This window comes from Myiozetetes cayanensis, unplaced genomic scaffold (assembly GCF_022539395.1).
Source record: "Myiozetetes cayanensis isolate MyiCay16 unplaced genomic scaffold, myiCay2020 scf1, whole genome shotgun sequence".
NCBI classification, from domain to species: domain Eukaryota; kingdom Metazoa; phylum Chordata; class Aves; order Passeriformes; family Tyrannidae; genus Myiozetetes; species Myiozetetes cayanensis.
The window spans coordinates 148,108,258-148,135,623 of NW_026086604.1; the positions used below are offsets into that span (position 1 = coordinate 148,108,258).

Below are 27,366 nucleotides of genomic sequence, written 5' to 3' on the forward strand. Positions count from 1 at the left end.
AAACTCACAAAACTGCAATTATCACTTGCATTTTCTAGCTGTACATCATACAAATGGGTTCTCATCACAATGCTTTTCAACAGATTGAAACAACACAGGAGCAAAGGTTTTACAGGTAAAACTGATGAGGATTCTGATCATCAGAATAGACAAAATTACTCCTTACAAAGAACACACAACTCATTGGGACAGATGGGTTAAATGTCTAATTAATAAATAACTCATTTCAACCACATTTATAGAAACCTGGACAATTCATCCCTGCTCTAACTAAACAGAACTAGAGATGAAACAGCTAAAAACCAACAGAGAGGTTTCCACGAGTCAAACATCTGTTGACCTAAATAATTAACAAAAGCAGAGCAAACTGAGGGGCTGGAACACTCATTTTTTTAAGCTAAACTGATGCTGCAGCTCCCAGAGAGCCAGGAGGACGTGGATGGCTGTGATCTCCAGCAGGAATTCCCAGGTTCTCTGGGAATGATCCTGTCTCCAAAGGAGCTGCAGCTCTACCTTGTGTACCTTTCTGCACTTGTGGAGAGGTTGAGGCAGAGTCCAGCTCAGTCCTGAAGGAAGGGGAAGGTGACCCAAAGGAGTGATGCAGGGACAACGCTGGTTCTGTGCTGTACTGGGCCATCCTTTGCCTCACTGGACCTCACTGCTGTGTGGATAATTCTGTCCCCTGGCACCTCAGCGAGTGGAGTGCTAACGAGCTGAGGAACGCCGAGACAATCACAGTTACCACACCTGTGTAGTCCTCTAAGGCAGGTCCCCCAAAACAGGTAAAAATCACAGTTTAATTGTGTATTTCACTGATGGATCCAGCTCATCTTCAGGGTTGTGGTGACAGGTCTGTTCCAGCTCACAAAGAGCAGCATCTGAGCACTCACAGCAGGTTTGTAAGTCATTCTGAGCTCAGGGTAGCCCAGCTGGACACTGCAGTGGGTTTGCTTTCATGTCTTACTTCATCCATACTCTGCCCAATATTCAGCTGATCCATGTTTTCCCATGGACAAGAAAGGGTTTGGGATCCTCTGATCTAATTTAATCTCTTTTCAATAGGCATGGAATGTAAACACCCAAGCAGATATTGTAACTACCTGTTTTTTTGTGACACTGGAGACACCCTGAGATTCCTTTTAAAGGAGGTTGCCATTCCCTTGGTGGTGCTTGGCAAGTTTCTGTGCTGAATTCCCACTAAACCGACTCAAGCTGTCTCAAAACACCACCAGGAATCGTTATGGCAAAGCTTGGCCACCAAGTAACTCTTTCAAATGAAGGTTAGGGAATAGTGCACTGGAAAATTGGAACATTTGGGAAACACTGACAAAGGCATGACAAACATGTTGGGCCTGGGAAGAGTTATTGTAGGTTCTTTCTGCATTTTTTGGAGTGCTAACCTGTTGATTCCCACTGTCCCCAGGCCTGGCTTTTCACAACAAAACAAGTGAATTTTAGATACTTAATGAGAGAGTCGGGGTTGGGACATGAATCTGGAGCAGGTGAGAAAAGCAGCTCACGTCCAGGACAAGGAATTTACAGAATTCACACTCTGGAAAGCCCAAAGGCTCCAATTTTACCATCTCTCAGGTGGCACATCCCAATGCCACAGCTAGAAAGCCTCAGACAGTGGTTACACCACTGTGGGCCCCAGATGGTTTCCTTTTTGGACTGATTTTTTCCAGCAGTGACAGCTGAGTGACGTAGTTGACAGGGCTGTTTTCCCTGGACAGAGTGCCCTGTTTGTGTGGGAAGGTCAGGTATTCCTGATACTGCCACTTGCACAGCTGTTTCTTCAGCTCAGTTTGAACCTGCAGAAAAGGGAGTTCAAAACAAAAGGAACAGAAAATCAAGGCCTAGTGGACACTGAAGGCAAAATATTCCAGAATATCTGCCTGACTACACAGCCCAGAGTCACAAAGGCACCAGGAAAACCAGGATTAATCCTTAACACATTTTTAGAAGCACTGGAACTGTGTGCCTATTCACTTTTCAAAAATAAACAGACCTAATTTCAAAAATTCCGAGGATGCCATGCAGAAGCACGTTAAAAGAGAGGCTTCCTCCTGCAATCCCAGCATCCCAGTGCTATCCCAGCAAACTCCTGGGTGTAATCCCAGCCCTCGGTTTCATCCCGTGGGAATAACACCTTTCCTGGCAGCAGCACAGTCTCTCACGTTGTCACATTGTCACAGACACTTAAAACTCGAGGAACACACATGCAGAGGAAATAATAATCATTATTTATGATGGCAGGGAGCTGTAACAGATGCACTGCCGAGGGGGAAGGAGTGGCCAAGCTGCTCCAGGAGCAGTTTTCCCAAGGATTATGGACAGGAGCCAACCCAACTCCAGCCTGGGGCCAGAGATCACACCCTGCCTGGCCCTTTTTTAACACCCCCTGGGTTTGGGTGTTGGGAGGTGCAATATGGGAGCTCTTAAATCCTGTTGGCAAGGAGGCTGAGGGTCCAGAGGGCAGATGGGCAGGAGAGCGTCGTGTATTTGGAGTCAGTTTTGAAGTCCCTCTCTCAGAACAGCGCTAGGATGTCCATTAGAAATTGTTTTCCTGAGTTACAAAGGTATTTTAGGCATTGTTCATCCATGGGCAGGATTAATTGCACCTTCAGCCATCCCTGTGAGGGGCTGGAGCGTGTCCAGAGAAGGGCAGTGAAGCTGCTGAAGGGTCTGGAGAGTCAGTCCTGTGAGGAGCAGCTGAGGGGGTTCACTCTGGAGAAAAGGAGGTTCAGGGGAGACTTTATTGCTCCCCACAACCCCCTGACAAGAGGCTGTAGGTGGGGGTCAGCCTTTTCTCCCAGACAAATAGAAAACAAGAAGAACTGGCCTCAAGCTGCACCAGGGGAGGGGCAGGTCGGACATCAGGAGGAATTTCTTCACTGAAGGGGTGGTCAGGCATGGGCAGGGGCTGCCCAGGGAGGTTTGGAGTCCCCAGCCCTGGAGGTGTCCCAGGAAGGCTTGGATGTGGCACTCAGTGCTCTGGGCTGGGGACAAGGTGGGGAGCAGGCACAGGGGGGACTTGGTGACCTTGGAGGGCTTTTCCAACATTAATGATTCTGTGAGTCTAAAAGTGTCCACTCTGATCTGGAGGGGACACTCCAGCTACCCTTAGCTGGTCACTCTTCTCATCTGCCTGCACCCTTTCCTGGGGATGGGACGTGTTTTTACATCTTCTCATCAATTTTGGGTCATTCTGTTCCTTTGGGGGAAGTGCCAGCAAATGTGGCCAGGTTGGGAAATGAGAGGAAGAGCTAAAATGGACTGCAGGGAACTTCTGCAAACGGTAACGGTTTTAGAAAATGAGGAAAGGAAGGGTTTGAGAAAAATTAGGGAATGAACGGGGCCATGCTGGAAAAGGGGAAACAGGGAAATGGGGAAAAAGGGGAAAAAAGGGGAAAAGGGGGAAAAGGAGGAAAAGGAGAGAAAAGGGGGAAAAGGGGGGAAAGGGGAGAAAAAGGGGGGAAGAGGAGGGAAAAGGGGGGAAAGGGGAAAAAGAGGGGAAGAAATGGAAAAGGAGGGGAAAGGAAGGGGAAAGGGAGAAAAAAGGGTAAAAAGAAGGGAGAAGGGGGGGAAGGGGGTAAAAGGGAAAAAAGAGGAAAAAGGAAAAAAGGGGGAAAGGGGAAAAAGGGAAAAAAAAGAGAGGAAAGGGGGGAAGGGAGAAAAGTGAAAAAAGGAGGAGAGGGAAAAGGGGGAAAAGGGAAAAAAGAAGGAAAGAGGGGAAACAGGGGAAAGGGGGAGAAGGGAAAAAAAAGGGAAAAAGGGAAAAAGGGGGGGGAAGTGGGAGAAGGGGAAAAAAAGGGGAAAAAAGGGAAAAAGGGAGAAAGGGGATAAAAAAGAGGAAGGGGGAAAGGAGAAGGGGAAAAGGGGAAAGGGGGAAAAAAGCAAAGGGGAGGAAAGGGGAAAAAGGGAAGAGAGAAAAGGGGAAAAGAGAAAAGGGGAAAAGAGAAAAGGGGAAAAGAGAAAAGGGGAAAAGAGAAAAGGGGACAGGAAGAAACTCACTAGGAGAAAATAAAGAAAGTAAGGAACATCACAAGCTTTCCATGGAGACACCACCATGACAGGCATCAGACACAAAGCAGGAGATCAATCCCTGGCAGGAAAGCCAGGAAGGATCTGTGCAGGGTCAGGGCTCCAAAGGGCATTTGTGTCCCCCTGGCAGCACTGGGGGAACACAAATAAAGGAACGAAGGTACCGAGGGAAAAGGAAAGCTCTGGGCACGCCAGGCTTTCAGCAGCAGCTCAAAGCACTGATTTACTCTGGAAATAGGAGAAGAAATTAAAAGCCAGAGGGGACCCTGGGCTTTAAAGGTTTGGATGATCTTACGTGCTCGTTACTCACCTCTGCGTTGGAGAAGCAATAGAGGAGAGCGACAACAAAACCCTGGAGCAGAGAGGGGAGGGAGGAAAAACGGCAATAATCAGGATTTAAAGCATAGAATCAGTGACAGACAGCAAGTTTCATTCACAATTTGAGTGAGATAGAGGCAAAAAAATATAATATATTCCATTTTTTTCCGTTGGAAGAGGGGTGATGTGGCACTATTTATTGAGCTTTCATAGTAGAATTAAATTCCTCAAGGGACTGGTGGGATTATATGTATATTATTGCCCTTGTAAGGAGACAGTAAGGACTGATTTTCTGTTTATTGTGTCCTGCAAACAATGTCTCCCTCAGATAAGGGAGTAGGGTCATCTGTCTTCTCCTAATCTATATTTACAATAATTAAACTTATTACAAAATGTACCATCCCCTCTCAAATCCATGACATTGTTCTGACTGGCAGTGTAGCAAAATAAACCATGAAACACTGACATGATTCACCACTACTCCTGAGGGGTAAAGGCAGAGAAGGTTGTTATACATTCTCCTTATTTGTCCTTTCCTCCTATCCTTATTTTTATTATATGTGAAATCATTTTCAATCAGTTCACCTCAAGCCATAAACTGATCTTCGAGGAGCTCCTGTTATTCAGTCTGTTCTTGTTATCCAACATATTGTTATTCAATACAGGAAGATGTTGTATTTTCTCTGTAATTATTGACATGAAGTCTGACTCAGGATTCAAAAGTAAAGTGAGATTTCAAACAATAATAAGGCAGCAAAAACCAGAAGGGGCCGCTGAAGGAGGAAGATGGAACGTGTGTGTTGGATTTGGACATGTTGGTAAAACCTGCTGTAATGACCAAGCTGAGGTGGTGGTGCTGTAGATTAAACCTCTTAGGCTTGTTAAACCTTTTGTCCACCTTACCTGGAAGGAACCCAAGCCCAGCTCGATGTACAGACGAGCTTCCAGCCCGGTGCTCTCCGGGAAAAACGCAAATACGATGTAGTGAACTCCAAAGAGGGGGATTAAAAGCAAGGTGGATTTAGCAAGTCTCCTGCAAAACCAGGGGTTAAAATACAAGGCAATGTCAGAAACATGGAATTAGTGACAGCAATTAGATGTTGGAGGATGTTTTAATCCAGAATGGAGGCAGCTACACCAGGGAATTTATGGAAAGATCCCGATTAATCTCAAAGTGGTTCATAAATTTGGCTACCAGAACATCACCACCATGCTGCTGCTAAAGAATTTAAAGGAAATTTAACTTAAATCTGCATCTTTCTCCATGTGGCCAGTTGTGGATTCATTACCTGACATTTAGTGTTTACACTTTCAATCTGGGTCCTTTCACAGCTGTACAAACTTTCTGGTTTTACTCTTCTCATTGTCCCCAACCCACCCCCCCTTCCTTTTTCCCCCTGAAGAAAGAGAGGGAGGTGATATTTGGGATGAAAAGGAACATTCACATTGTTATTTCTCCTGGGAATTTCTCTCTCTATTAGAAGAAGAGTGGAACATTTTGTGCTGCTGCCCAGAAAATATTTCTTAGAACAGAACAGGTCAATAAGCAACCCAGAAATACTCACACGAAGTGGCTCGAATGGCTCCCTCCTCCCTCCTGAGATTTGAGTTTATGGACGAGAATCCTGATCACATTCATGAATATAATAAAGTTAATCTGAAAAGACAAGGCAAAACCTGTATATTTATTACAAACCATGAGGTCCCTTCAGCTGACACAAATCACTGAAAATCCCCAGATTTCAGTGAGCCATAAACCTGAGCAGATCTGTCCTCAGACCAAATCAACAGCATCATAAAGAGCAATTATTTTCCCCACCCACACATATATTTATACATAAAATGGTGACAATTGTGTTGAATTAATTTAAACCTACGTATCTCAATCTCATTATATTATTTTATTTATATTAATGCCCTGTTTTTCTTAATGCCAGATCTTACAGGGTCTAAACAGTCCCTCCTGTTCCCTTCATTGTTTGGGACAGGGGTTATAACAGATAATAAATCTGAATGACACAGGACTCCCTGAATTTAGGTGGTGTAAATGGGTGAATAAGGGAGATTTTTTTGCCTCAAGTTTGCATCCTACAGAACTTATTTCAAAAAAAAACAAAAACAAAACACAAACAAACACGAAAGAAACACAGATAAAATTACTTTTAAAATATACCAGGTAAAATGATCAACATGCAGATGCTAAAGGGAAAATGAAAAAAAAAAACCCAAAAAACAAACATACTAATACAGTTATCAGGATGGGGCCCTTGATGATCCACAACACCACTCCATTTTCATCATCATCCCAACATCTGAAAGCACAAGCAAAACCTGTCACTTTATCTGTCCCATGTGAGCCTTCTCGACACAAAAAATCTCTTCTATCCCAGGAAAGGAAAGTTGAAATCCCTGCCTAAATGTCCCTGCCCTCCCTGAAATCTCTGTGTAACTCAGTTTAAAGGGAATTTATTCTGGAAGAAGCAAAGATTGAAGGAGCAAATGAAAACCAAGAAATTTGTATTTTCAGGCTTCTTTGCTGCTTTTCTCCCTGCTCTCCATCCGAGTTCTGAGCAGGGAGGTGGTAAAGAGTCTCTTTTCCAGCAGATTATCCATGTGAAATGACCTGGACACTTTCAGGACAGCTTTAATAAACAATATTTATATCTAGCTCTCAGATTAAAAGATGGAAATAGACTAAAAATCAAATAATCAAATGGAAACAAATTAACGGGGCATGATGTGTTTGTTTGGGAAGTTCTTATTTGCAACGATTAGGGTGAGTCATTTATGGCTGATTTTAAACAGAAGCAGTGAATTTCTCTAAAATATAATAATTTTCTTATATACAATTATATAAAGATTATATATTATTATATTTTTCTTATGTATTATTATATATAATTATATTAATAACATATTTTCTTCAAATACAATCATTTCAGGACTGGCCAGTAGGGAACTAAACCAAATTTCAGGAGTTATTACCAAGGTTTTATTATCCCACACACAAAAACATCAAAATCAGAAGAATTCAAACCATTTTCTCACTCTCTACCACATGAAGTGAAAAGATTAGAAGCAGAACTTTGGGAATATGTGGGGTTTTCCTCTTTTTTTTTTTTTTTTTTTTTTTTAAATACCTTTTTTTTCCCCACCAGAATGCCATAAAAAACAGAATATCATCTTATATCATCTTCCTTTTCCAAGCTCTGACTCACCCGGTGTTTTGTTGGTGGATTCTTGTGAGCACCCAAGCAAACAGCACAGCAGCAGGAGCTCCTGGAAAAACCAACGTGGAACACAAGAATTGGTTGGAATTCCACGTTCCAAGGAGAGTTCACTCCAAGCAGGTTCACGGTGGGGCAGCTTGGATGTTTAAAGGGCAAGGGATGGGTCAGACAATTTAAAATAACTTTATGAAAGAACTCAACTTGCAGCTCAAGGTGGGGGGAAAAAAGGAATAAAAGGGCAGGAGGATTTAATTAAAAAAAAAAAAAAAAGAGAATAAGGGGTGCTGTGAAACTGCATTTTCCAAAGTAAATGTTCAGAATAACTTAAGGTTTGCTTATGAATTATTTGTGAGGCAGGACTAACCATTTATTTAGCTGGAGCTCTTTTATCCAACTTTTTGTGGAAAAATTCACATTTTTGTCCTAAGGAGCCTCTGTTAATCACTCTGGACCTACCAGCTGATAAGAATTCCATGAAAATGTAATTAAATCCAGCAACTGGTGATTTCTATTCCCATTTTTTACTGCTTGTCCTTCTGCATTTATGACTGATTTGGTTTTAAGAAGGCCTATAAAGTGGAAATTGCTTTTGCTCTCTTCCTGTGGAATTGAATTTCCAAAGACCAAGTGACTTTCAAGGTGTAGAAAAAAAAGGGACTCTAATCTGAAACAGGTGACATTTTCACTGACAAATGCACAGAAACAAAGGGAACATCTTTCTAAACCCCATTTGAGAGCTGTAAGAAAGGCTTAGAAGATGTTCTTCTAAATTTTAGCCCTTTGTTCAAGTCCTTTGAGCTGGGACCAAGTTCAGTTCAAGTTGTCTGTTTAATTAATGAAGAGAAATATTTGCATCCATATCACCAAAATCTGAGTTACCCCAGTGATTCCAGAGGGAAATGAGGATTGCTGCGTTATTTAATTGTTTCCTTTGTTATCTCAATTTAGCCATGATTAAGCAAGGCCTGAGAGTCTGATATCAGACATTCCTATTTGGAAAAGCTAAAAAAAAAAAATTAATTACACTCCATAAAGTCTGAGAATATCAATATAAGGATAAATTAATATTTACCTGGGGATAATTCGGATTTCACTGCTAAGGCAATAAAAATGTCATTGTGCCTGCTTAATTTGGGTACATCTATTTTAAAATAGCCAAGGTGAGGCACAGAAATACCTGAGAGTCATAGAAACAACTCTCTGCAGTGAAAGAAATTTTAGATGTTACACATTCCCCTTCTGACAATCAGAGAAAAATTTAACTGCTGTAAAACCTCAAAAAATTTATTAATGCCAGGAGTTCTCCTAAAAACAAAACAAAAAAGAATTGTTTGATTCTTAGCTCTGAATTCACATGATTTAAGATTAATCTATCAGGTTCTGTTTGCTAAAAGCAAAATTGTCAACTCTAAGTTAGCCACCCAAACTTCTTTATTCAGTGGAGGAAGACAAAGTGTCTCTAGGATGTCACCCAGATAAGTTACTCATCATCCTGAGGGCTGGATTAATCACCACCTGTGGTGACTGGTGTAAATAACCAATAAGATAAACAAATAAGAGAAATAAATAGGACAAATAAATAAGATAAGAAAGGCAATGTAGTGAAATGTGGTTTTCATGAGACAGCACTGAATAAATGGGCAACTTTCCTCACGGTGGTGGCACCTCTGACAGGAACATTTGACCTCAAAACCCACATTTTATCTCTTCTGTGGCAGCAAAGAGGAATGGTAAATAACCCAGAGAGGGAGGGAGGATTGACCCCAAGCAGTGATTACTGACCCCAGCCAGTGATTACTGACCCCAACAGTGATTACTGACCCAAACAGTGATTACTGACCCCACCAGTGACTACTGACCCAACCAGTGATTACTGACCCCAGCCAGTGACCACGAAGCCCCACACGAACTGCCTGTGGGACACAAAGGTCAGCAGCAGCAGGGTTTGCAGGTAAATCCCTTCGATGAGAAGCCAGAAGAAATTGGCCAAGATACTGAACTGGAAAAAAGCCACAGCGGCCTTACAGGAAACCTGCAAGGGCAGAGGGAGAAAAATCTGTTAAATCCACTGTCATCAGGTCTGGTTTCTCCCCAGGCAGGTGTAAAATTCAGTGTTACCACGCCAGAACGAAGAAATTCTAACAATATTTCAGTAGGTTTGGGGTTCCATAAATTGAATTGACTTGACTTCTTTTTTTCTTTTTTTTTTTTTTGGAAGGGAAATACCGGGTTTCTCTCACAGATTAAATTCTTTGCTGGTAGAAATTGTTGCAGCTGCATAAGAGACCTGCACCTCAGCTATCAAAGCCCAGTGCAGCCGTGGCACTTGGTCTTTTGTGCTGCTTGTGTTAAGGTTTCAGTTCTAGCCAGCTAAAGAGAAATGGGATTTAGGAATCCTGAGAATGAAATGTTAACTCAAGGGTAAGAGAGAGGGGGGGTTCAGTACCGTTGACATCAGGCAGTGGTCCGTGGTTTCATCTGCAAACAAAACAGCATCTTTGGTGAAAACAGCAATTGCTCTCAAGATAAAGGAGACAAACAGGTGCATGTGGATGTAATTCCGTGTGCAGTGGAATTTTCTGACATGGAAAGAGAAAATAAAAGATTGTTCTTCAACAGAAATCTCAGCAAAACTCAAACTGCCAGCGCCTCCCAAAGCAAACAAGTGACCTGTCACTGCCTGAGAGGGGGACAGGCAGGAGGGAGCAGGGCAGTTATGATCTGTTCAAACTAATAAAGGTTCAGTGTAATTGTCCTTGGATCACCAAACATTTTCAGAGGAGATGCCAGAAGCAGGGAGTAACTGTGGGACCCTTGGGCTGTATTACAATAATGCCTTTGAATTACTCTAAATGGCATTTTTCGTTGAAGGAGCTTGCAAGAGGCTCATCAAGCTTCTCAGCCCCTTTGTGGTCAGAGAGAAGAGAAGGTTGAGAGGGTGTCAGTCCCACACTGGGAGGTGGCTGCCAGAGGAGTGGTTGCCTCGCCCTAAACTGCATTAGTTTGGTGAGGAGCTGCTGAGGGAGCTGGGGGGCTCAGGGGGGACCTTCTCACCCTCTGCAACTTCCTGAAGGGAAGGTGTCACCAAGCTGGTACCAGGCTCTTCTCCAGAGTAACAAGCACAGGACAAGAGGAAAAGGCCTCAAGTTGTGCCAGGGGAGGTTCAGGTTGGGTATTAGGGAGATTTTCTTTATGGAAAGGGTTGTCAAGCACTGGCACAGGTTGCCCAGGGAAGTAGTTGGGTCACCACCCCTGTGGGTATTTAAAACACCTGAGGACATGGTTTAGTGGTGGCCTTGGCAGTGCTGGGTTAATGGTTGGACTTGAGGACCTCAAACAGCTTTTCCAACCGAAATGATTCCACGATTCCATCTCCCCAGGTTGCCCTGTCCACACCTCTACCTCGAGCTGAAGGAATGTCCTTCAAGGTTTGGGCATCTCAGCCTCAAGGTCCAGGGATGTGACCTGTGACAATGCCAGCTTATCCCAGTTTGGAAGCTGCTCCTGTGCTCTGCACTCCTGTCTGCACAGTGGCTTTACCTCTGGCCCAAGAGCATTGGAACCAGTCAAACCCAGGATCCCTTTCCTAAAATCCATCATCATCGTCATCATCATCGTCAAATGCAACATTTCAATTTATTTAAAGCTCTCTCTGTAGCTCCCAGCTCTGGAATCTTTTCCCAGAGGGAATGGGCAGTTTGGAATCACCTCTGGTTCAGGACCAGGAGACAAAGTTTCTGCATATGCTGAAGGAATTGTTGTCTTGCACTAATAGTGGTGTGAGTTTGGGCACTTCCACTGCATGGGGACATTAAAGGGGCTAAATCAGACTGCCCAGGCAGCTTGGATGTTTGAACACCTGCAGGGAACTATTACAGCACAAACAGAGAAAAAACCCATCACCATCAACAGTCTTAGAGTGATTGGAAAATAATAACTAAAAAAACCCCACAAAACAAAACCACAGAGGATCTGATAGAAATTAGGATGAGACTGCCTTAAGACATGCTGAAAAAGAGCCCATTTGTATTTACCTGAAGGCAGCAAAGACAATCAGAGCCGTAACGAGCGAAGTCACTGATGCTGCGTAGCCCGCGGTGTAGACACGCCAAAATGCAGAATAATAGGATTTCTGAGGGGAAAAGAGACACAGGGGGTTCTGCAGGATGAATGATTTGCTGCCCATTCCACCAGGACACGTTTTCCCTCACTGCTCAGTCCCACCTCCCCTGTGCTTGAGATCTGCTTCAGGTTTTTCCCTCCATCACAAAGCAGGTTTCGCTTTAAATCCTGCTCAGCCTCACACAGGAGAGAGGTTTCACAGCCCACGGGCTCCTCTGACCCCTTTGGCCGAGTTCTACAGGGAAATTTTAATTTTTTTTTTAAAGCAACTCCATTTTCTCCTGTTGGTACCTAAAGGCTCCGGGGCGCTGGAAGCTCCCGGTGGGTGATTTGTGAATCTGTCACTTCAGACTCCATAAACATTGATTTTCATTGAGAGCTACGGCTAAAAGGGAAAATAAAACCTGCAATTTGTGGGTGAGGGAAGTGAAACACTGAGAAACAGTTCCATCACACTGTGGAGGTGAGAAAGTTCCAGCCAGGAAAATCACCTCACACTTTGGACAAACAGTTCATTCCACTGCCATAAACTGTAACACGAGAAATTCTTTACAGTTCATTTCTTTTCAATTTAAACACCCAATGCCATGAGAAAAACGAAGCATATTCACATGGCTTTAACTATGCAAATTTGATTCTGACTGACTACAAAACAGCCTGATTATTTACAATCCCAAGGAACCAAATTCTCTGAATCCAGGCAAGTTTCCTCCTTACAAATGCAATGGACACTTTGTTCCCTAATTGATCCAAAATCTGCTTATCCAAAAGGCTGCAATTCTAGGCTGAGACAAGTGATTAGCAATAGATAAATAGATAAATCACATAACCCTGACAAGATAGGAATCAATCTGGTGTTTGTGATCCAGTCCTGATCTTTTATACAGTATTTTCAAAACACAGGAAAAAAAATTGAGAAAAAAGGTTCTTCAATTGAATAGTGAAAAAATTTCAATTGATTTAATCTGGTTTTGTAGGATAGATTAAAAACCCCAGCCATTATACAGAGGACATCCCAAGTGCTCACTGCACACACAAAACACAAAGCAAGTGCTTCTCTTGGATGATAATTGGCATTCTTGTTACCTGCCCGTGTTTGCAATGCATCAGGGATTGCTGATCTCATCCTCCTTTCCCAGTCAGACCTGGGGGATTTGACTGGAATAACAAACTGAGCACAGCCAGGGCCTCTGGATTGAAATTTTCCATCCTGGTGAAATGCAAACAGAGCTGCTTGCTGCATTTTTAGCATTTATTTAAGGGGTTTTTTCAAGCATTTATCCTTCCAGCTTCCCTGAAGTGCCAAGAGGTACAAATATTCCTAATTTATAGGTGGGAAATCGGGCTCCAAATGTCTTTCCTGCCTGTTACAGCCATTCTAAGGTTCTAAGGTCATTCCAGTTAAATTGTTATTTATTATGTGAAGCAAATTGTGTCCTCACTCCCCAAATATTCAGATATCTGAACGAGTTTGTGCTTGAGCTTCTGTGCCTGGTTAATTCCAGATAATACTCAGTGTTAGTGACGACAACTCTGTCCACCTTTCTGGGTCTTGCTTTGACTTCTGATAAATGGCTTTTTTCCTGAACTGTTCACATGACTTTTCGAGAGCGAAACATTAAAAAAAAATCTGTATTAAAAAAAACCATTAATAAATTGCATTAAAAAATATTTCTTTGGCGAATTTAAACTCTTGCCATATTTTCAAACCATCTGTAAATAAAACACCAGGTTTTCAGGTTTGTTCCACCTTTTTTTTTTTGGAATTTGAGATGCCTTTTTGACACCTACAATACAAAGGTATACAAAAATATTGATTTGCATTCTTCAAAAAACACCTTGAAATTTTTACCCAGAATATTTATCTGTTCTGCTGACCTGAGTTTTGGTATCTACTGCAAACCCTTGCATGGATGCCCACAATCCTATTTTTTGGGATGAGGCAGAGATGTGTCCCATCCTGTGCCTTGTCCAGTGAGGACTGAAATGAGGGGATGGAACATCCCTGGTCTCTCCTGCTGGAGGTTTCAGAACTCCAAGGCAGAGGCAGCCTCTCTGTTGGTTAATTAATTAATTAATTAACAACCTTCAGCCAGGAGAAGTTCACCAGTGAGGGACCAGCAAAGGGTGAGGAGCTCCTGTCCTGGGGCCAAGCAGGGTGATGAGGAATTCATGGGAACTCAAATCATATGGAGATGATTTGAAAGGAATTCTGCAGGGGCCAGTGATGGTTTGCAAACAGAGGTTTGCTTCCTGCTCCAGGAACACCTGGAATATAAAATCATCATTTCCTAGAATGGTTTGGGTTGGAAGAGACCTTCAAAGATCATCTCATTCCAACCCACCTGCCACAGGCAGGGCCACCTTCCCCTAGACCAGCTTGCTCAGGGTCCTCTCCTCAATGACATCCAAGAATTCCCTCACAAAGGTGTGCCTTGACCACCATGCTATAGAGTTATGGACTATTTTTTTCTGATTCACTTAAAATCTGGGGGAAAAAAATCAGCTGGAGTGATACAAAGGAATTTTCCCTGACAAATTCCCCTGCAGAGAACTTGGTAGGGCTTCCCTGGGAGATGGGTGCAGGAGGAGAATTAAAATCACCTCTGTCAGAGAACCAAAGTTTTTTTTAGGCAGGAAAAGTGAACTAATCATGATTTCACTCATTAACAACAGGAGGAGAAGTTTAGATGGAGAGGGAAATATTTCTTGCCACCCACCTGATCCTCAGGTCCTTTGCTGGAACCTTCATCAAATCCACAGGCAATGGTGTAGGGTGGGAATGGCTCTGACCACTGTGCCTCCTGGCTGCAATTCCTCTGAAGGAAACCTTCCAGGGAAAATAGAGCAGGGAATTCATTTGGGGAGGGTGGTGCTGCTGCTGTTCTTTAGGTTTTGATGAGCAACAATTTCTTATTTCTACTTTGATTCTTAAGTCAGGGACTTATCCAGCAAGTTTAGCTGTGGGGGTACAATATTCTACACATCACTGGAAAATTTGGAAATTCCTTTCAAGATGCAGTGGGACTTGAACATTTCATGTGGGAAATCAGTCCTGTAAATTCAATCCTCACGTGGAGGAAATCAAATTATACCTCTGTAATCTATTTTGGGATTGTGGTCAAAGCCCTGAGCCAGCTGATCTGTATTGGAAACCAGACACAAGTTTTAAACTTTGTCCTGCTCTGACTGAAGGATTGGACCAGATGACCTCAATGGGTCCTTTCTAATGTTCATTATTTTATGAGTTTATAAATCAGTGATTCTGCAAAATATTCCTTTATAAATTTAGCAACATAGTGCAATTATCCATCACTTTTAGATCATGAAAGAGATGAGACAGTTCAGTTCAGCACAGCACAAAGCAATACTGACCACAAGCCAAGATGTTTATCTGGAGAGATATTTATGATAGCACTGGGGATCAGGAAAATGTGCAGGGATCTTCAACTATTAGAATGTATTTAAAATAAAATAATTTAAAAAAAAAAAGTAGGGATAAAAAGAATAGGAAAAAAAGTCTTGCCATGGGTGTTGGTGAATTCTTGGACAAACTGTGGACAGGGAATTTTCACCACTTCCCCAAAAGTGGCTCTGGGCCAGCAGGTTAAACCATCCCAATCTCTGGCACATCCTGTAAGAAAAAAAAGTGCTGCTAAATGAAGAGAAACACAGGGAACATCTCACAGTTGATCTTTCATCATGAGATTTGCACTTGGCATTCCAGCTGGAATTCCTCCCACCTTATCTCACGAGAGGATGGATGCACCTGAAACTCGAGCAGGCACAATCTGAAAGTCAAATCACTTGTCAGAACAAAAGTCAGCACCATTAAAAGACTGAATAATTATCAACACTTGGGATTTCTCATCGCTGGTTCCAGAGTCTTGACTGGAAAACATCAGGCTTGGAAATTCAGCCTTAATCCCTTGATTTCATCCTAAAAATCTACCAGTTTTACCTGGCTTGAAGGAAACAAGGGTGAAGTTGAAGTATTGGGAAATCAATGGTATTTTTGCAGTGGATTTCAAGGAGGATGAGATTCATCCCATCACTGGGAATAGGAGAATCCATGAGGTTCCCTAAACCAGGGGCTGCTGGTTGATGACACAGGGAATGCTGCTGGTTATGAGCCCACTAAAAAGCGTTTTCTCAGAGGTTTTGGTTAATCCCAGGTTCGTCACAGATGCATCACACTGAGACTTGCAGCTGTTGGCCAGCAGGTGTGGGGGCAGCACAGAAAAATTACCACATGTAAATGTGCCTGAACAAATAAAAAAACTCCCATCATTCTGCAGCCCAAACCAACCCCCAGCTGGTCATCAGGTGGATATAAAAGCCGTGCAGGAGTTTGGGTTGGGAGGTGTTCATTTTCCTTCGTGACTCTTCTCAGCTTCCTCTGTGAGGGATGACAAAGGCAAAGCTAAAATTGTCAGGAGCTGCAACGTGGCAGGAATTATCAGTCACCTGCAGATGATTTAAGCTGCTCTCTGGCTCCCTGAAGGAGAATCCTGAGCATCTCCCACACCGTTATCCCCACACGACCCTCGCAAGGATGCAATTCCTGCTATCCCCAGTTTGCCAGGTGGCAAAATAGAGGCCCTGCTTCATTAACTATGAAGTTTTAATTGCCTAAAATATGTCAGGCAATCTTAGCTCTGTTCCCTTTGGAAGCAGCAGAAAGAGGTAGCGATTTCCAGCCCGTGATTCATCCCAAATATCGGTGGCTGCTTTCTGAGGGCAGGGTGAATCACTGGCTGCAAATACCAGGGTCTGGCTGATGATTATACCCTAAACTAGGCTGCTGATTTTGGAATTGTTAAAGCCAGGTAAGGTCAGTCCCTCTTAGACATGCAGTGGCCCACACACATAGACTCAACTGAAGTGGTCCTTCTTAGAGGGACTAAAATAGATTTGAAGAGCTGGCTCTAAAAACCTACTTCCATCCCTTGTGTAGTAAAGGAATCTGTATGTTTTAAGTCTTAAATTTGGCTTAATTTCCAGGGACTTCTTCAGTTTATATCAAGGAAACCCCAGAGGGCAGAAGCCGAAAGGGAATTGTTCATGCCAAGGTTTTCAAGAGGGTTGTGGGTGTCCAAGTCACCTGAGACTCCACAAACTGCAGCAGGAGTTGTATCAAGTAATGTTGACATCACAGATATTCAAGGCTTGCTCAGCAACCCAGAGCTGTTTCTTTTTTAGACAGTGGAGTAAAAAAATGAGTGGTTTTTTAAGAGCTTCATTCATTTGACCTATTTTGACATCTACTTCAAAATGAGGCACTCTGGCTGCTACTGCCACTCATCAGGCAGTGCCCTGTCCAACAACAATAGGGTGGAACTGCTTTGGATCCAAAGCTCTGCAGAGATATTTTTATTTATTTATTTATTTATTTATTTATTTTTATTTCCTCGAGCAACCTTTGCTACACAGAGGGTTCAAAAATCCTGTCGTCGTTTTTGTGTTACAGAGGAGGATGCTCGGAATGACATCCTGGAATGCATCCAACAGATAACTTTGGAAAATGCCTGATTTGGGCCAGAACTTCTTTTTTGGGTGGATTATTGCATGTTGCAAGTGCAAAATGTGTCCAAGAGATATTATGGGCTTGATTAAAGTGAGTGGGGTGGAATATCACCAAAATAGAGTGAGGAACTACAAGAGGAATACAAAACGTCAGAGTGATTGGAAATCCTGCATGAATAAATATTTTGAAGAACTTGGGATTTTTTTTATTTTTCCCCCCCCCCAAGGAACATTTTCACCATGTGAATTATTCCCAACACCATCTAATCCCAACACATTTTTCAGTGCCTTCTGTGGAAGTTTCTTTGGAGTTCTGGGGTGTAAGCAAAGAACACACCAAGCCCTTTTCAGTGTTAGACATTCCAAGTGGGGTTTTCTGGCTCCTAAACTTGCCAGAGTGTGATCCAATCACCTTAGTTTCCCTTTATAGTAGCAAAGAGAAATTCTGCTGCAGAAGATGCTTCATTTCGTTCCAAAGTGTCTAAAATACAACAAAACCTGCTCTAGGAACTCCCACCTTGCTCCATGAACTTGAAGAGAACCCAAGGAGACAAACCCTAAGACAAGAGGACAAATCCTGAGACAAGGAGACAAATCCTAAAACATTGAGCTTCTGAAGATGCCTAAAATGAGGTGAGGCAAAACCCCAGCCTACAGAAGAAGCACCTCAAGCTATTAAGAAACCAAATAAAATAGGAATTCACGTTTGACTCAGGAGAACAAACAATGTCTGACATTGTGCCCGTGGAAAGTTATCCAAGATAATCAGTTTGACAATCAGCACTGTTACCTTTGAGATCAGGGGAAGCAGATTCATTCTGTTCTAGGCAGAGAGCCTCCTCTTTGACCACCTGCTGGAATATCTTGCATTCTGGATGGATTCCCCCGACCTTGGTGAAAGACAAAGAAAAAACTCAGGAAGTTTTGGCATTATCAGACCGAGAAGAGCCGGATTTCTGTCCGGTTTGTAGCTGAGGGCTCGTATTTTGAGGTCTAAGGATGTGAAACTCCAGCTGAAGGTACAAATAAATGTGTGTGAATTCCACAGGGATTCCTCAGGGTATCATAATAATCAGGCTCAAGCAGCATTTCTCCTCCAATCTGGACATTGATATATATTTACCCCCATGTTTTCCACAAAACTCAAATGAACTTCGCTGTCCTTGGATCTCCGTCTCTTTGTCAACTGGACGAAACTGGATGGTCCAGTTTTGCAGGAATATTCACACCAAGTCCTCCAAACAAACATTTCTTCCCCATAAAACAATGCACACATTTCCCATAACACAATTTCTCCCTTTCCCCATAGATTAACCCCAAACATTTCTTCCCCATAAAACAATATAAGTAAATATAAATGTTGGTTGTGGGGTTTCTGTTGGGGTTTTTTGTTGGGTTTTTGTGGGGTTTTTTTGGGGGGGGGGCTTTGTGGTTTTTGTGTGGTTTTTTGTTTGTTTTTTGTTTGTGGTTTTTTTTCATTTTGTTTGGATTTTGTTGTTTTGGTTGGTTGGTTTTTGTTGGTTTGGGTTGTTTTTTTTTTTTGGTTGGTTGGTTTGGGGGTTTGGTTGTTTTTTATTGGTTTTGGGGTTTTTTTTTGGTTGTTTGGTTTCATTTTTTTGTGAGTTTTTTTAGTGTTTTTTTTTTTTATATGGGTTGTTATTTCTTGGTTTTGTTTTGGGTTTTTCGTTTTTTGGGTTTGTTTGGGTTTGTTCAGTTAAAGATTTTGGGTGTTCAGAACAAGGTATTACCAAAACATTCCTATTTTGATTCTTGGGGTTCTCCCAAGAATTAGCCCAAAGTGGGATGATAAAGTGTTAATGACCCTTCAGGAGGGTGTGTCTGCTCTGCTTTCGATTCTTCAAGAGAGCAGCAAGTTCTTCCCTTCTGAATTATAAAAATAGCAGCAATTAATAGGAGCAGCAGTTTTACACCCATTAGAGCTTAAATAAGAAATACTGAAGTCCAAGAATTTGGAAGAAAAAAAAGGAAAATGGTGGTCTTGGCCATGGTTTAATCTGAATTTTATCAATATATTATGGGAGGATGTTGCTCACACCTCAGACAGAGACACTGCACCATTTTAACAGATGAAGAAATGAAAAAAATATTAAAGTTTTTTTTTGAAGCTTAAGGAATTACATTTATCTTACAGATTAAGGCCCCTCCATTTAAACAAACAAAAGGATTTCTAGACCCTATTGCTGAATGGGGTCTACATTCATCTCCTTGGTGACTTAGTGACACCATTTCGAGTCATTTAAATGTTCCCATGTACTTTGTCTGGCCCTCATCTCTCACTGCACAAATGTCCACGTGCCCTGCAATCCTGTACCATTTCTCCTGTGATTCTGATGTCCTTAATAACCTGGGGCATCCCAGAAATCATTCCCTCTGCAAAGGCAATTAAATTCCGAGAGAGAAATAAGTTATCTCAGCTACTCTGGCACTCCACGGGCACTTAAAGGAGGTCTCAGTCCCCAGAAATGCCTCAAAAGCACGATTTGAGGTCTCAAAAGCCTTGTTTGATGGCTCAAGTGTTTCTACACACCCATGTTAAGGATAAAATTAAACCCAGAGTTTTACAGGACGATCAGACAACTGAATCCTGCATGGAAATCACCCTTGGGATATCGGGATCTTTGGGATAAGGGGAGTGCCACAAGGAGAACAGCAGAGGTTTTGCTTCCTGGCATGTGATGCTATTTAAGGCAAAGCCAGGGGGCTCAGCTGGTGGTTAAATTCGTGGAAATTATGGGTTGGAGGCTTTCTGAGACGTTTCTGAGGGAGCTGCAGGCTGTTCAAACCTCCAGTGGCTTTGAACACTCAATACAGGTGCAAACATCGCTGCTAAATTGCCTTTCACTCCCAGCAAGTTGATTTATTGGCCTTCAAAATTATTTCAGTGAGAAGGGCAACCAGGACTTCCTTCAGCCTCCACAGGAACTTTACTGAAGTCAAGTAGGATTTTACATCTTTGCAATAATATCTGCTGAGGGGGAAAAAAAATGAGAACACAACTTTATCTTTAAAAACCTTTAAAAATTCTGCCTGCATTTGGGTTTTAAAGTAGCATGGACAGACTTAACTTTTAATTATGAGGCCCCAAAGGTGGTTCATACATGCTAATATTAGAACAGAAAGAGGATTAAGGGCCCTGTTTGAAAAGAAAGTTAAGATGTGGCTTTTTTCATGCATTATGTTCCTCCAGTGGGTAATTCGAAATACACTTTGTAAATCAGCATGAGTGACTCTTAAAATAGCACTTCTTGTTCTTCAGCCATAGTAAGAGGGCTCTTCAATGAAATTTTTCAGGTGTTAATAGGCTCTCTGCTCACTGCTTTATATTTAAACTTCCATTTCCCTTTGCAGTTTACCTATTTACCAATCAAATTATTTGAGTAGAAGTAACAAAATGGTTGCTACGTGAATCTCTCACTATTTCAGGTCATAAACACGGATTTGGTTGGACAGGAAAAAGCCATCCTCTACCTCCTGGAATTTCTGGACCCTGTCACTCCTGATAAACTTTTTATTTGGAACATTATTTAGGCTTGATGTTTAAAACTCACAACAACGTGAACGTGGTGCCCTGCAACTTCATCTACACCGAGTCCTCTGGGGAGGAGTTTATGTTACAGGTCAGACTATCCCATGTGTTAAATATTGCTGGTACTTCAGCAATCACCACCCAGTGCAACTGCAGATGGAACCTACAACTATGCCATAAGAAGAGAAAATAAGCCTGGTGGTGTTGACTTATAATCATGAGGCTTGACTGGGAGTAATGCCAGGGTTGGACAGAAAAAAGAAATAAAGAAATAAAGAAAAAGAAAATAAAAAGAAGGAAAAAGAGAACAATTTTTTAAAAAACTAAGAAAAAAGAAAAAAAAGGGAAAAAATAAAGAAATAAAAAAGAGGAGAAAATAAAAAGAAAAACAAAAAAGGAAAAGAAAAAGAAGAAAAAAGAAAAATGAGAAAAAATAAAGAAAAAGGAAAAAAGAAAAAAGAAGAAAAATAAAGAAATAAAGAAAAAGAGAAGAAAATAAAAAGAAAAAAGAAAAAAGAGAAAAAAAGAAAAAATAAAAATGAGAAAAAATAAAGAAAAAGGGGAAAAAAGAAAAATAAAGAAATAAAAAAAAAGAGAAAAATAAAAATAAAGAAAAAAGGAAAAGAAAAAGAAAAAAGAAAAATATAAGAAAAAGAAAAAGGAAAAAAGAAAAAAGGAGAAAAATAAAGAAATAAAGAAAAAAGAGAAGAAAATAAAAAGAAAAAAGAAATAAAAGAAAAAATGACACACAAGAAACTGAGAACAGTGATGATGCTCCAATTTGCTGATTTTCCTCAGGCTTAAAGAAAAAGAAAGACATTAAGCCATTTTATAGCTAAAGAAAAGCCTTCTGGGTAGAACATTTCTCGTGATTTGTTGTCCACGCCTTAGTTCTTTTTTGTGTTATCAGTCTCACAGCGCCGGGAGTGAAAAGGGCGGGCTGTGGCTCTAATTTGCCTGTGGGGTGTGATTGCTTTTTAGAAATCCAGATTTCGGGCTAGCACTTACTTTTAAACTTCATTTCGTTAACATCCTGTAAGGTTATTGCATTAAAAACTTACGTGGCTTATTCACTGAGAGTAAGTATGGCACTGTTTTCTGCGTCCTCTGTTAAGTGACAGTTTATTTGTTTCCCCAAACGTGACCAGAAAAATCAAACCAATGGCGCTCTGAGCTTATGCTGAACAATATGAGATTAAGCAAGCGCTGGGAAGAGTTTTTCTGTCAACACCTTCACGCCACAATCGGTGAAATTTAGTTAAAAGCAATTTTTCCAAAGATGGTGCCCCTGAGCTGTTGTGGTGGTGGAAAAAACCAGTAATTTCGATGTCACCCAAAGGAGGGATCTTCACTCATTCAGAAGTCCATTAACACATTTGGGGGAAAGCAGAGACATTTTCCATGCTCTCTGAAAACAAGGGAAGAGTTTCAAAGCTGGGCACTGAATATGCAATTCACCTTGGAAAAAAACCACTCGAGGGGATCAAAGAGCCAGCGGTAAATTGGGAACACTCGGTCTTTTTGAAAACGAAGCAAAACTCAAAAGAAGTGGCTGAATTCGTTGGCAGGATGAGAAGGTTTCAGGAACTCGAAGGGCTCTTTCCAGTGATCCAGTTTAGCCTCCCTAAAATCTCCCAAATAATAGGTTTTGTGTCAAGCACAGGAATCACTTACTGAGAATATTCATCGCTGCTCTCTCTGCCTCTGCCTCCAGCTCCCAGTCCTGTCTCAGATCCCATCTCAGCTGTGCTCTGAAATCATCCCTGTTCTCATCCCAGTTCTCTCTGTGCTTCCCCTCTTCAGTTTTTGGGATCTGACTCTGATGCCTGAACATCTCAGCTCTCCCTCACACAAATTCCTCTGGCCATCGATGTCCCACACTGACTCCCACCTTGGAGGGTTAAAACTCCCCTGGGTATTTCAGAATCACAGGAAAGCACAGCAAAGACAAAAAGCAAGCACCCCTGACCATTTTTAAGTGGAAGTCAGTGTTCAGTCAGTCCTGAGAGTTGGCCAGTGATGCCAAAGACACGGGGCAGAAAATCAGGATGTGCTCTGAAAGGCACGAATTTTTCTAAGTGAAATTTTGATGGCCAGGAAAGGCTCACAGGATGGAGGAAGGCCTACAAGAAAAAAAAAAAAAAAAGTTGAAGGGAGGCTGAATAACTTACAAAGGCAAAGAAAACTTCAACCTTTTTCATAAACTTCTCAGTCTGTTGAATATACCCCAGCAAAATCTTCCCCCAAGGCCTCTCTCCTCCCATCTGCTTGACTCTCTTCTCAGAAAACCAAGTGCTGATTAAAAAACCCTGAGATGGGAAGCACAAGGCCACCGAAGCCGATTTTCAGATGTGTTTTGGAGGGATCTGGGAGCAGCCATGAGCTCCTCTCCACTTCCCAGCCACATTTCCAGTCCCTCAGTAAAAATCTTCCTCTCCAACCCCTGCCCTAGGAGTAAATCTGGGATCTTTATGACGTAACCTCTGTCAGCAAATGACAAGAAATACGAAAAATAAAGGATTTCTTGCGCAGACAAAAAGCCAGCTCAGATTTTGCAAGCTCGGTTGTGTCTGGAAAAATAGCTGAGCATCCTTGCGGGTCGTTCGAGCCACACCCAAGCCACCTTTGCCTCTCTTGACTCTGAAAAGCTCGAGGTCGCCACAGCAGGGTCGTGACTCTGTTCCCAGGGCATTCATTCACCTCTCAGAATTAGTCCAAGCTGTGACACAGCACCGATCCCAGAAGCTTCCCACCCCAAAGCTAAAGGCTCATTTCCCATCTTTCCCTTCAGCCAGTTAAGTGGATTGTTTCAGGAGTCTTTCGGGCTGCAAACGACTACCTAGAGGAGATTTGCTGTGTTTGTTTTCTCCCTCTTAACTCGATTTCCCGGGGAACGAGAGAGGCTGAGGCACTGATTGCCTCACAGTCATTTAGAGGGATATCTTTTCCGGATTGTTTTTGAGACGCTGGGACGATGCTTGAATGCTCCTCTGTGAATTGGACTGCATTTATCTGACTGTATTTAACTGCACAGCCTCATGCAGAGCAGCACTTGCTGTACATACATATCCAGATCATCACATTTATTCACTCATAGGTATTCTTTATGAGACAGCACAGCCACACTCATTTATTTTGTTTATAAACCCTGTGTAATTAGTATTACCTTGAGGAAAAAAAATGAATTTATTAGCTCCATGCTAATGTTGGTAGAGCATTTAATTATCACTAATGCTCGAAGAATAACAGAATAATAACAGAGGATCCTCATTTTCTGTTATTGCAAGTATTTCTGTAAATTAAAGAAAAATATCTCCCTTTTCTGTGCCATATTTGCCTACAGGTGGGATTCATGGCACCTGATCCCGAAGAGCTGAGACCTGGAAGTCAAAGTCCACCAGCAAGTTCGCTGGAATAATCTGTATTTTTGGAGTGTTTCCATCTCTTCCCAGCAGTACTGAAAGAGGCTCAATGAGCAGCTTCAGACAAGAGCCCTAATTTTAGATGGATAATTTTAGGTGATTAATCTGAACTCCCCATCGAGCTTCCCTTAATGATCAATTAGAGCAGACAAGCAGATCCAGGGAAAGATTCCTCCTGCCTTTCTGTTCCAGGACAGAGTGGTTCCCGTACAGGATTGTGCCTCCCTCCATTAACACCCTGCAGGTTAAAGAAACACCTGAACGGGCTGATTCCTCCACACATCCAAATTTAGACACCCAGTTTTGTTTTCCTGCGAGCTCGGATCGTCGTGCCGTGGATTTGGATCCAAACGCCCGCTAGCACGAGAAAGTTCTTGCTAAAGCAAACGTAAAGCTCAAGTGATGACCCATCTGTGTTTCCATTCTCACCTCCATTCACAAAATCGGACCCAACTCCTCCCCCAGAAACGGGTGCTTGAAGAACAAAGCAGTTCAGCGCAGCGGGGAGAACGCCGAAACCAGAGTGTTTCCTGCTCCTCGCCCTCTGTTTCCCGAGACTCTGAACTCTTTCAAGACGGGAAAAGTCATTTTTATACGCGTTTCAGCCCCCACTGCTCCCTGCTCCTCGTCACTGAGGAGCAAACGGTGATTTTTGACGTCAAGGGCTCCATTCTGCAAAGGCACGAAGTATACCCTGAGCACACAGCTCCCCGTGGGGCTGAGGGGAGGTAACACCACCTGCTTTCACAGAGGAGGCTTGCAGGATTAACCTTCTGCTTTAATTTTCACATGTGAATCACGGATTGTTTGCAGAATCCACACAGGGATTATTCCTCTGCTCTGACGCGATCCTTCGGAATGTGAAAGGGCTGTTTACTCAGCACGTCCTCTGAGTCTGCCCTGACTATTTACCTTAGGTGCAAAGCTTTCCATGAGACCTATTTTGAGATGATATCCAGAGCCCTGACTCTCACCAGCCGTGTCACTGGGGTTCCTACCTGAAAATAGTCTGAGCAGAGCAAGCAGTTCACAGAATTGCTTCCATTATGGACACAGTCTGCTGCAATAATGCTGCCCCCCTAAAATGACGTGTGGCAGCCCACAGATACATCCCTCCACATCAACTGCACCCTGCTGACAGCTGCCAGAAGTAATGCCTTTATTAGGTGTAAATAGGCCAGTCCAGGTGCCACTGACACTTTAGGCTGACTAGTTTTCCCTGAGAAAGAGTATTACACCTGTAACTCATCCCTTGTACATAAATCAGTGTGAATACAGAGACAACAAGCTCCAGAGGATGTGCAGGAGTGAATATTTACATCCCACCCTTCACCTTTTAAAACTGAAAGGTCAGGACCAGTCTGCAACCACGCAGGCTCTCACAATCAGCAGCAGGAGGCCCTAGAGAGGCATTCACTCCTTCTGCCTTTCTCAGGACAGGATGAAATATCTCCCTGGAAGGTGACTGTTTCCCCCCTGACTCCAGCAGGAGCTTGAATCCCAGCCCAGGCCAAACATCCAACTGGGAAATGAAATGACTGCAGCTGGAATTCCCCAGTCCCTGCTAATCACACCCCTGGGAAGGTCTCCCAACACTTCCCTGGGGCTGAGGGTTGAGGGCAAAGAGGAGATGGGACTGTTGTACCTCCACTGGTTTTTCTTAACCAGCCCAGGCAGTGCCAGGGGTAGAGGGTGGAGATCAGGGGGGGGGATGGATGTGCCTGGAGTGTGTCCCTGTGCCTGGAGTGTGTCCCTGTGCTCACACATTTCCCTGGTGTCCCGTGTCACCATCTCACCTGCTGCCCTCAGTGCTCAGCAGGCAGGTGCCTGTTCCTGCTGATCTCCTGCCTGGTGATATCATAACCAGCTGCCTTCAGCAGTGAAAACATCCCTGCCCTCTCTGAGGGGCAGAGATCCCCAATCCAGCAGGAGGAACTGTTCCTTTCTACTTCTCCTCCTCCTTCTGCCAAGTTGCCTTTCTCAGGACAGGTGGGACAGCGAGCTGCCCCCTTCTAGTCTGAATTAGGGATGCTCTGCTGCCCTTTGGGAACTGCAGTTCTAACGAATGGAAATGAAAAGACATTTATGAATGGCATTTTGAGGCTGAAAATTTTCATGGAAGGAGCTGGGTCAAACATCGAACTCAGGGATGGTTTTGGTTTTTTTTCTTTCCTCCCCTCTTACACCCCTGCCTGGTTTTTAATTTAATTTAATTTTATTTTATTTTTTTAAATCCTTGCCTTGTTTTCCTTTCTCTCTCCCTGCTCCCTGCCGGGAGCAAAGTCCCCCTGCCTCTACAGCCTTCCCTCGCCAGCCCCGCTGGATGCTGTGGGGGCATCTCCAGAGCCATCCCGCTGTGATGTGCGCTGTCCCCCCTCCCTCGGAGCATCCTCGGAGGGTCCCTCGCTCACTCACCAGCGGCAGCAGCAGCAGCGTCCAGCCCAAACTTCGCATCCTCTGCATCAACCACCGGCTCCTCCTGCTCCGACGCTGCCAAAACGCGAGGCTCAGCCCGCCCACACCTGCCCGAGACCCGCCCCGAGAGCCCCGCACGTCCCCGCAGGTCCCTCCCGGGGCAGCGCCGCATCCCCCGCACGAGCGGCTGGAGGAGCAGGGAAAATCCTCCAGCATCCCCTGGGGATAGCGGAGCCCCCTGCACGAAGCTGCCCCCTGCGCGCAAAGCCTGGGGAGCTGGAACACCAGCGGGGCTTTGCGGGTGAGTTTGGCCGCAGAAATTCCCTGCGCGAGAAGAGGTACCGAGTTCACCCCTCCTGCTGCGGGCGGGGCCGCTTTTCCAAGGATCTGGGTTTTGAGTGGGTCTGGCAGCGTGGGATTCCCCGGGGAACTCTTAGGGGAGGAGCTGTTGGGTCGGCACCCCCCTCCTCTCCCCGCTAGAAATGTCAAACGATTTCCTCCACCACTTGCATAAGGTGATTTTGGCCCCTGTGTTATGAAGATAACCTTGAACACACCTTCATTTCTCGGTGCTGAGAAAGCTGAAGTTTTTCTTGCCTACAGCTCCGATTATTTGGAGGGAAGAGAGGCCCAAAAATACAGTAATTTTTGAAGTGTCAGTGTTCATAAAACCCAGGCTTTTACCTCATTAAATGCTGCACCCAGCAATTTTTGGGCCCTGGGAGAACTGCCATTGTGGACA

General features: G+C 43.3%; 1 protein-coding gene across 1 annotated transcript; it reads right to left on the reverse strand.

The window, feature by feature from the left end:
- Window positions 1-1,610: 1,610 nt before the first annotated feature.
- Window positions 1,611-26,680, reverse strand: LOC126644073 (vasoactive intestinal polypeptide receptor 1-like). The gene is made up of 13 exons (XM_050322970.1): window positions 26,625-26,680; window positions 18,031-18,130; window positions 15,241-15,348; window positions 14,435-14,544; window positions 11,627-11,724; window positions 10,039-10,171; window positions 9,471-9,624; window positions 7,581-7,641; window positions 6,605-6,674; window positions 5,928-6,019; window positions 5,266-5,395; window positions 4,355-4,396; window positions 1,611-1,811 (listed from the first exon to the last, which is right to left on the reverse strand). The coding sequence occupies exons 1-13, from the start codon at window positions 26,670-26,672 to the stop codon at window positions 1,623-1,625; spliced, it is 1,335 nt and encodes a 444-aa protein (XP_050178927.1). The 5' UTR covers window positions 26,673-26,680; the 3' UTR covers window positions 1,611-1,622.
- Window positions 26,681-27,366: the final 686 nt, after the last annotated feature.

What these genes read in the sequence shown, in the direction of transcription:
- LOC126644073 (XM_050322970.1), bottom strand. Translation starts at nt 26,672, where the DNA reads ATGCAGAGGATGCGAAGTTTGGGCTGGACGCTGCTGCTGCTGCCGCTG. An exon ending in ATTGTCTTTGCTGCCTTCAG is followed by an intron (nt 10,172 to 11,626) that starts GTAAATACAAAT and finishes TTTCCATGTCAG; the next exon opens with AAAATTCCACTGCACACGGA. An exon ending in AGCCATTCGAGCCACTTCGT is followed by an intron (nt 5,396 to 5,927) that starts GTGAGTATTTCT and finishes CTGGTTTTGCAG; the next exon opens with GAGACTTGCTAAATCCACCT.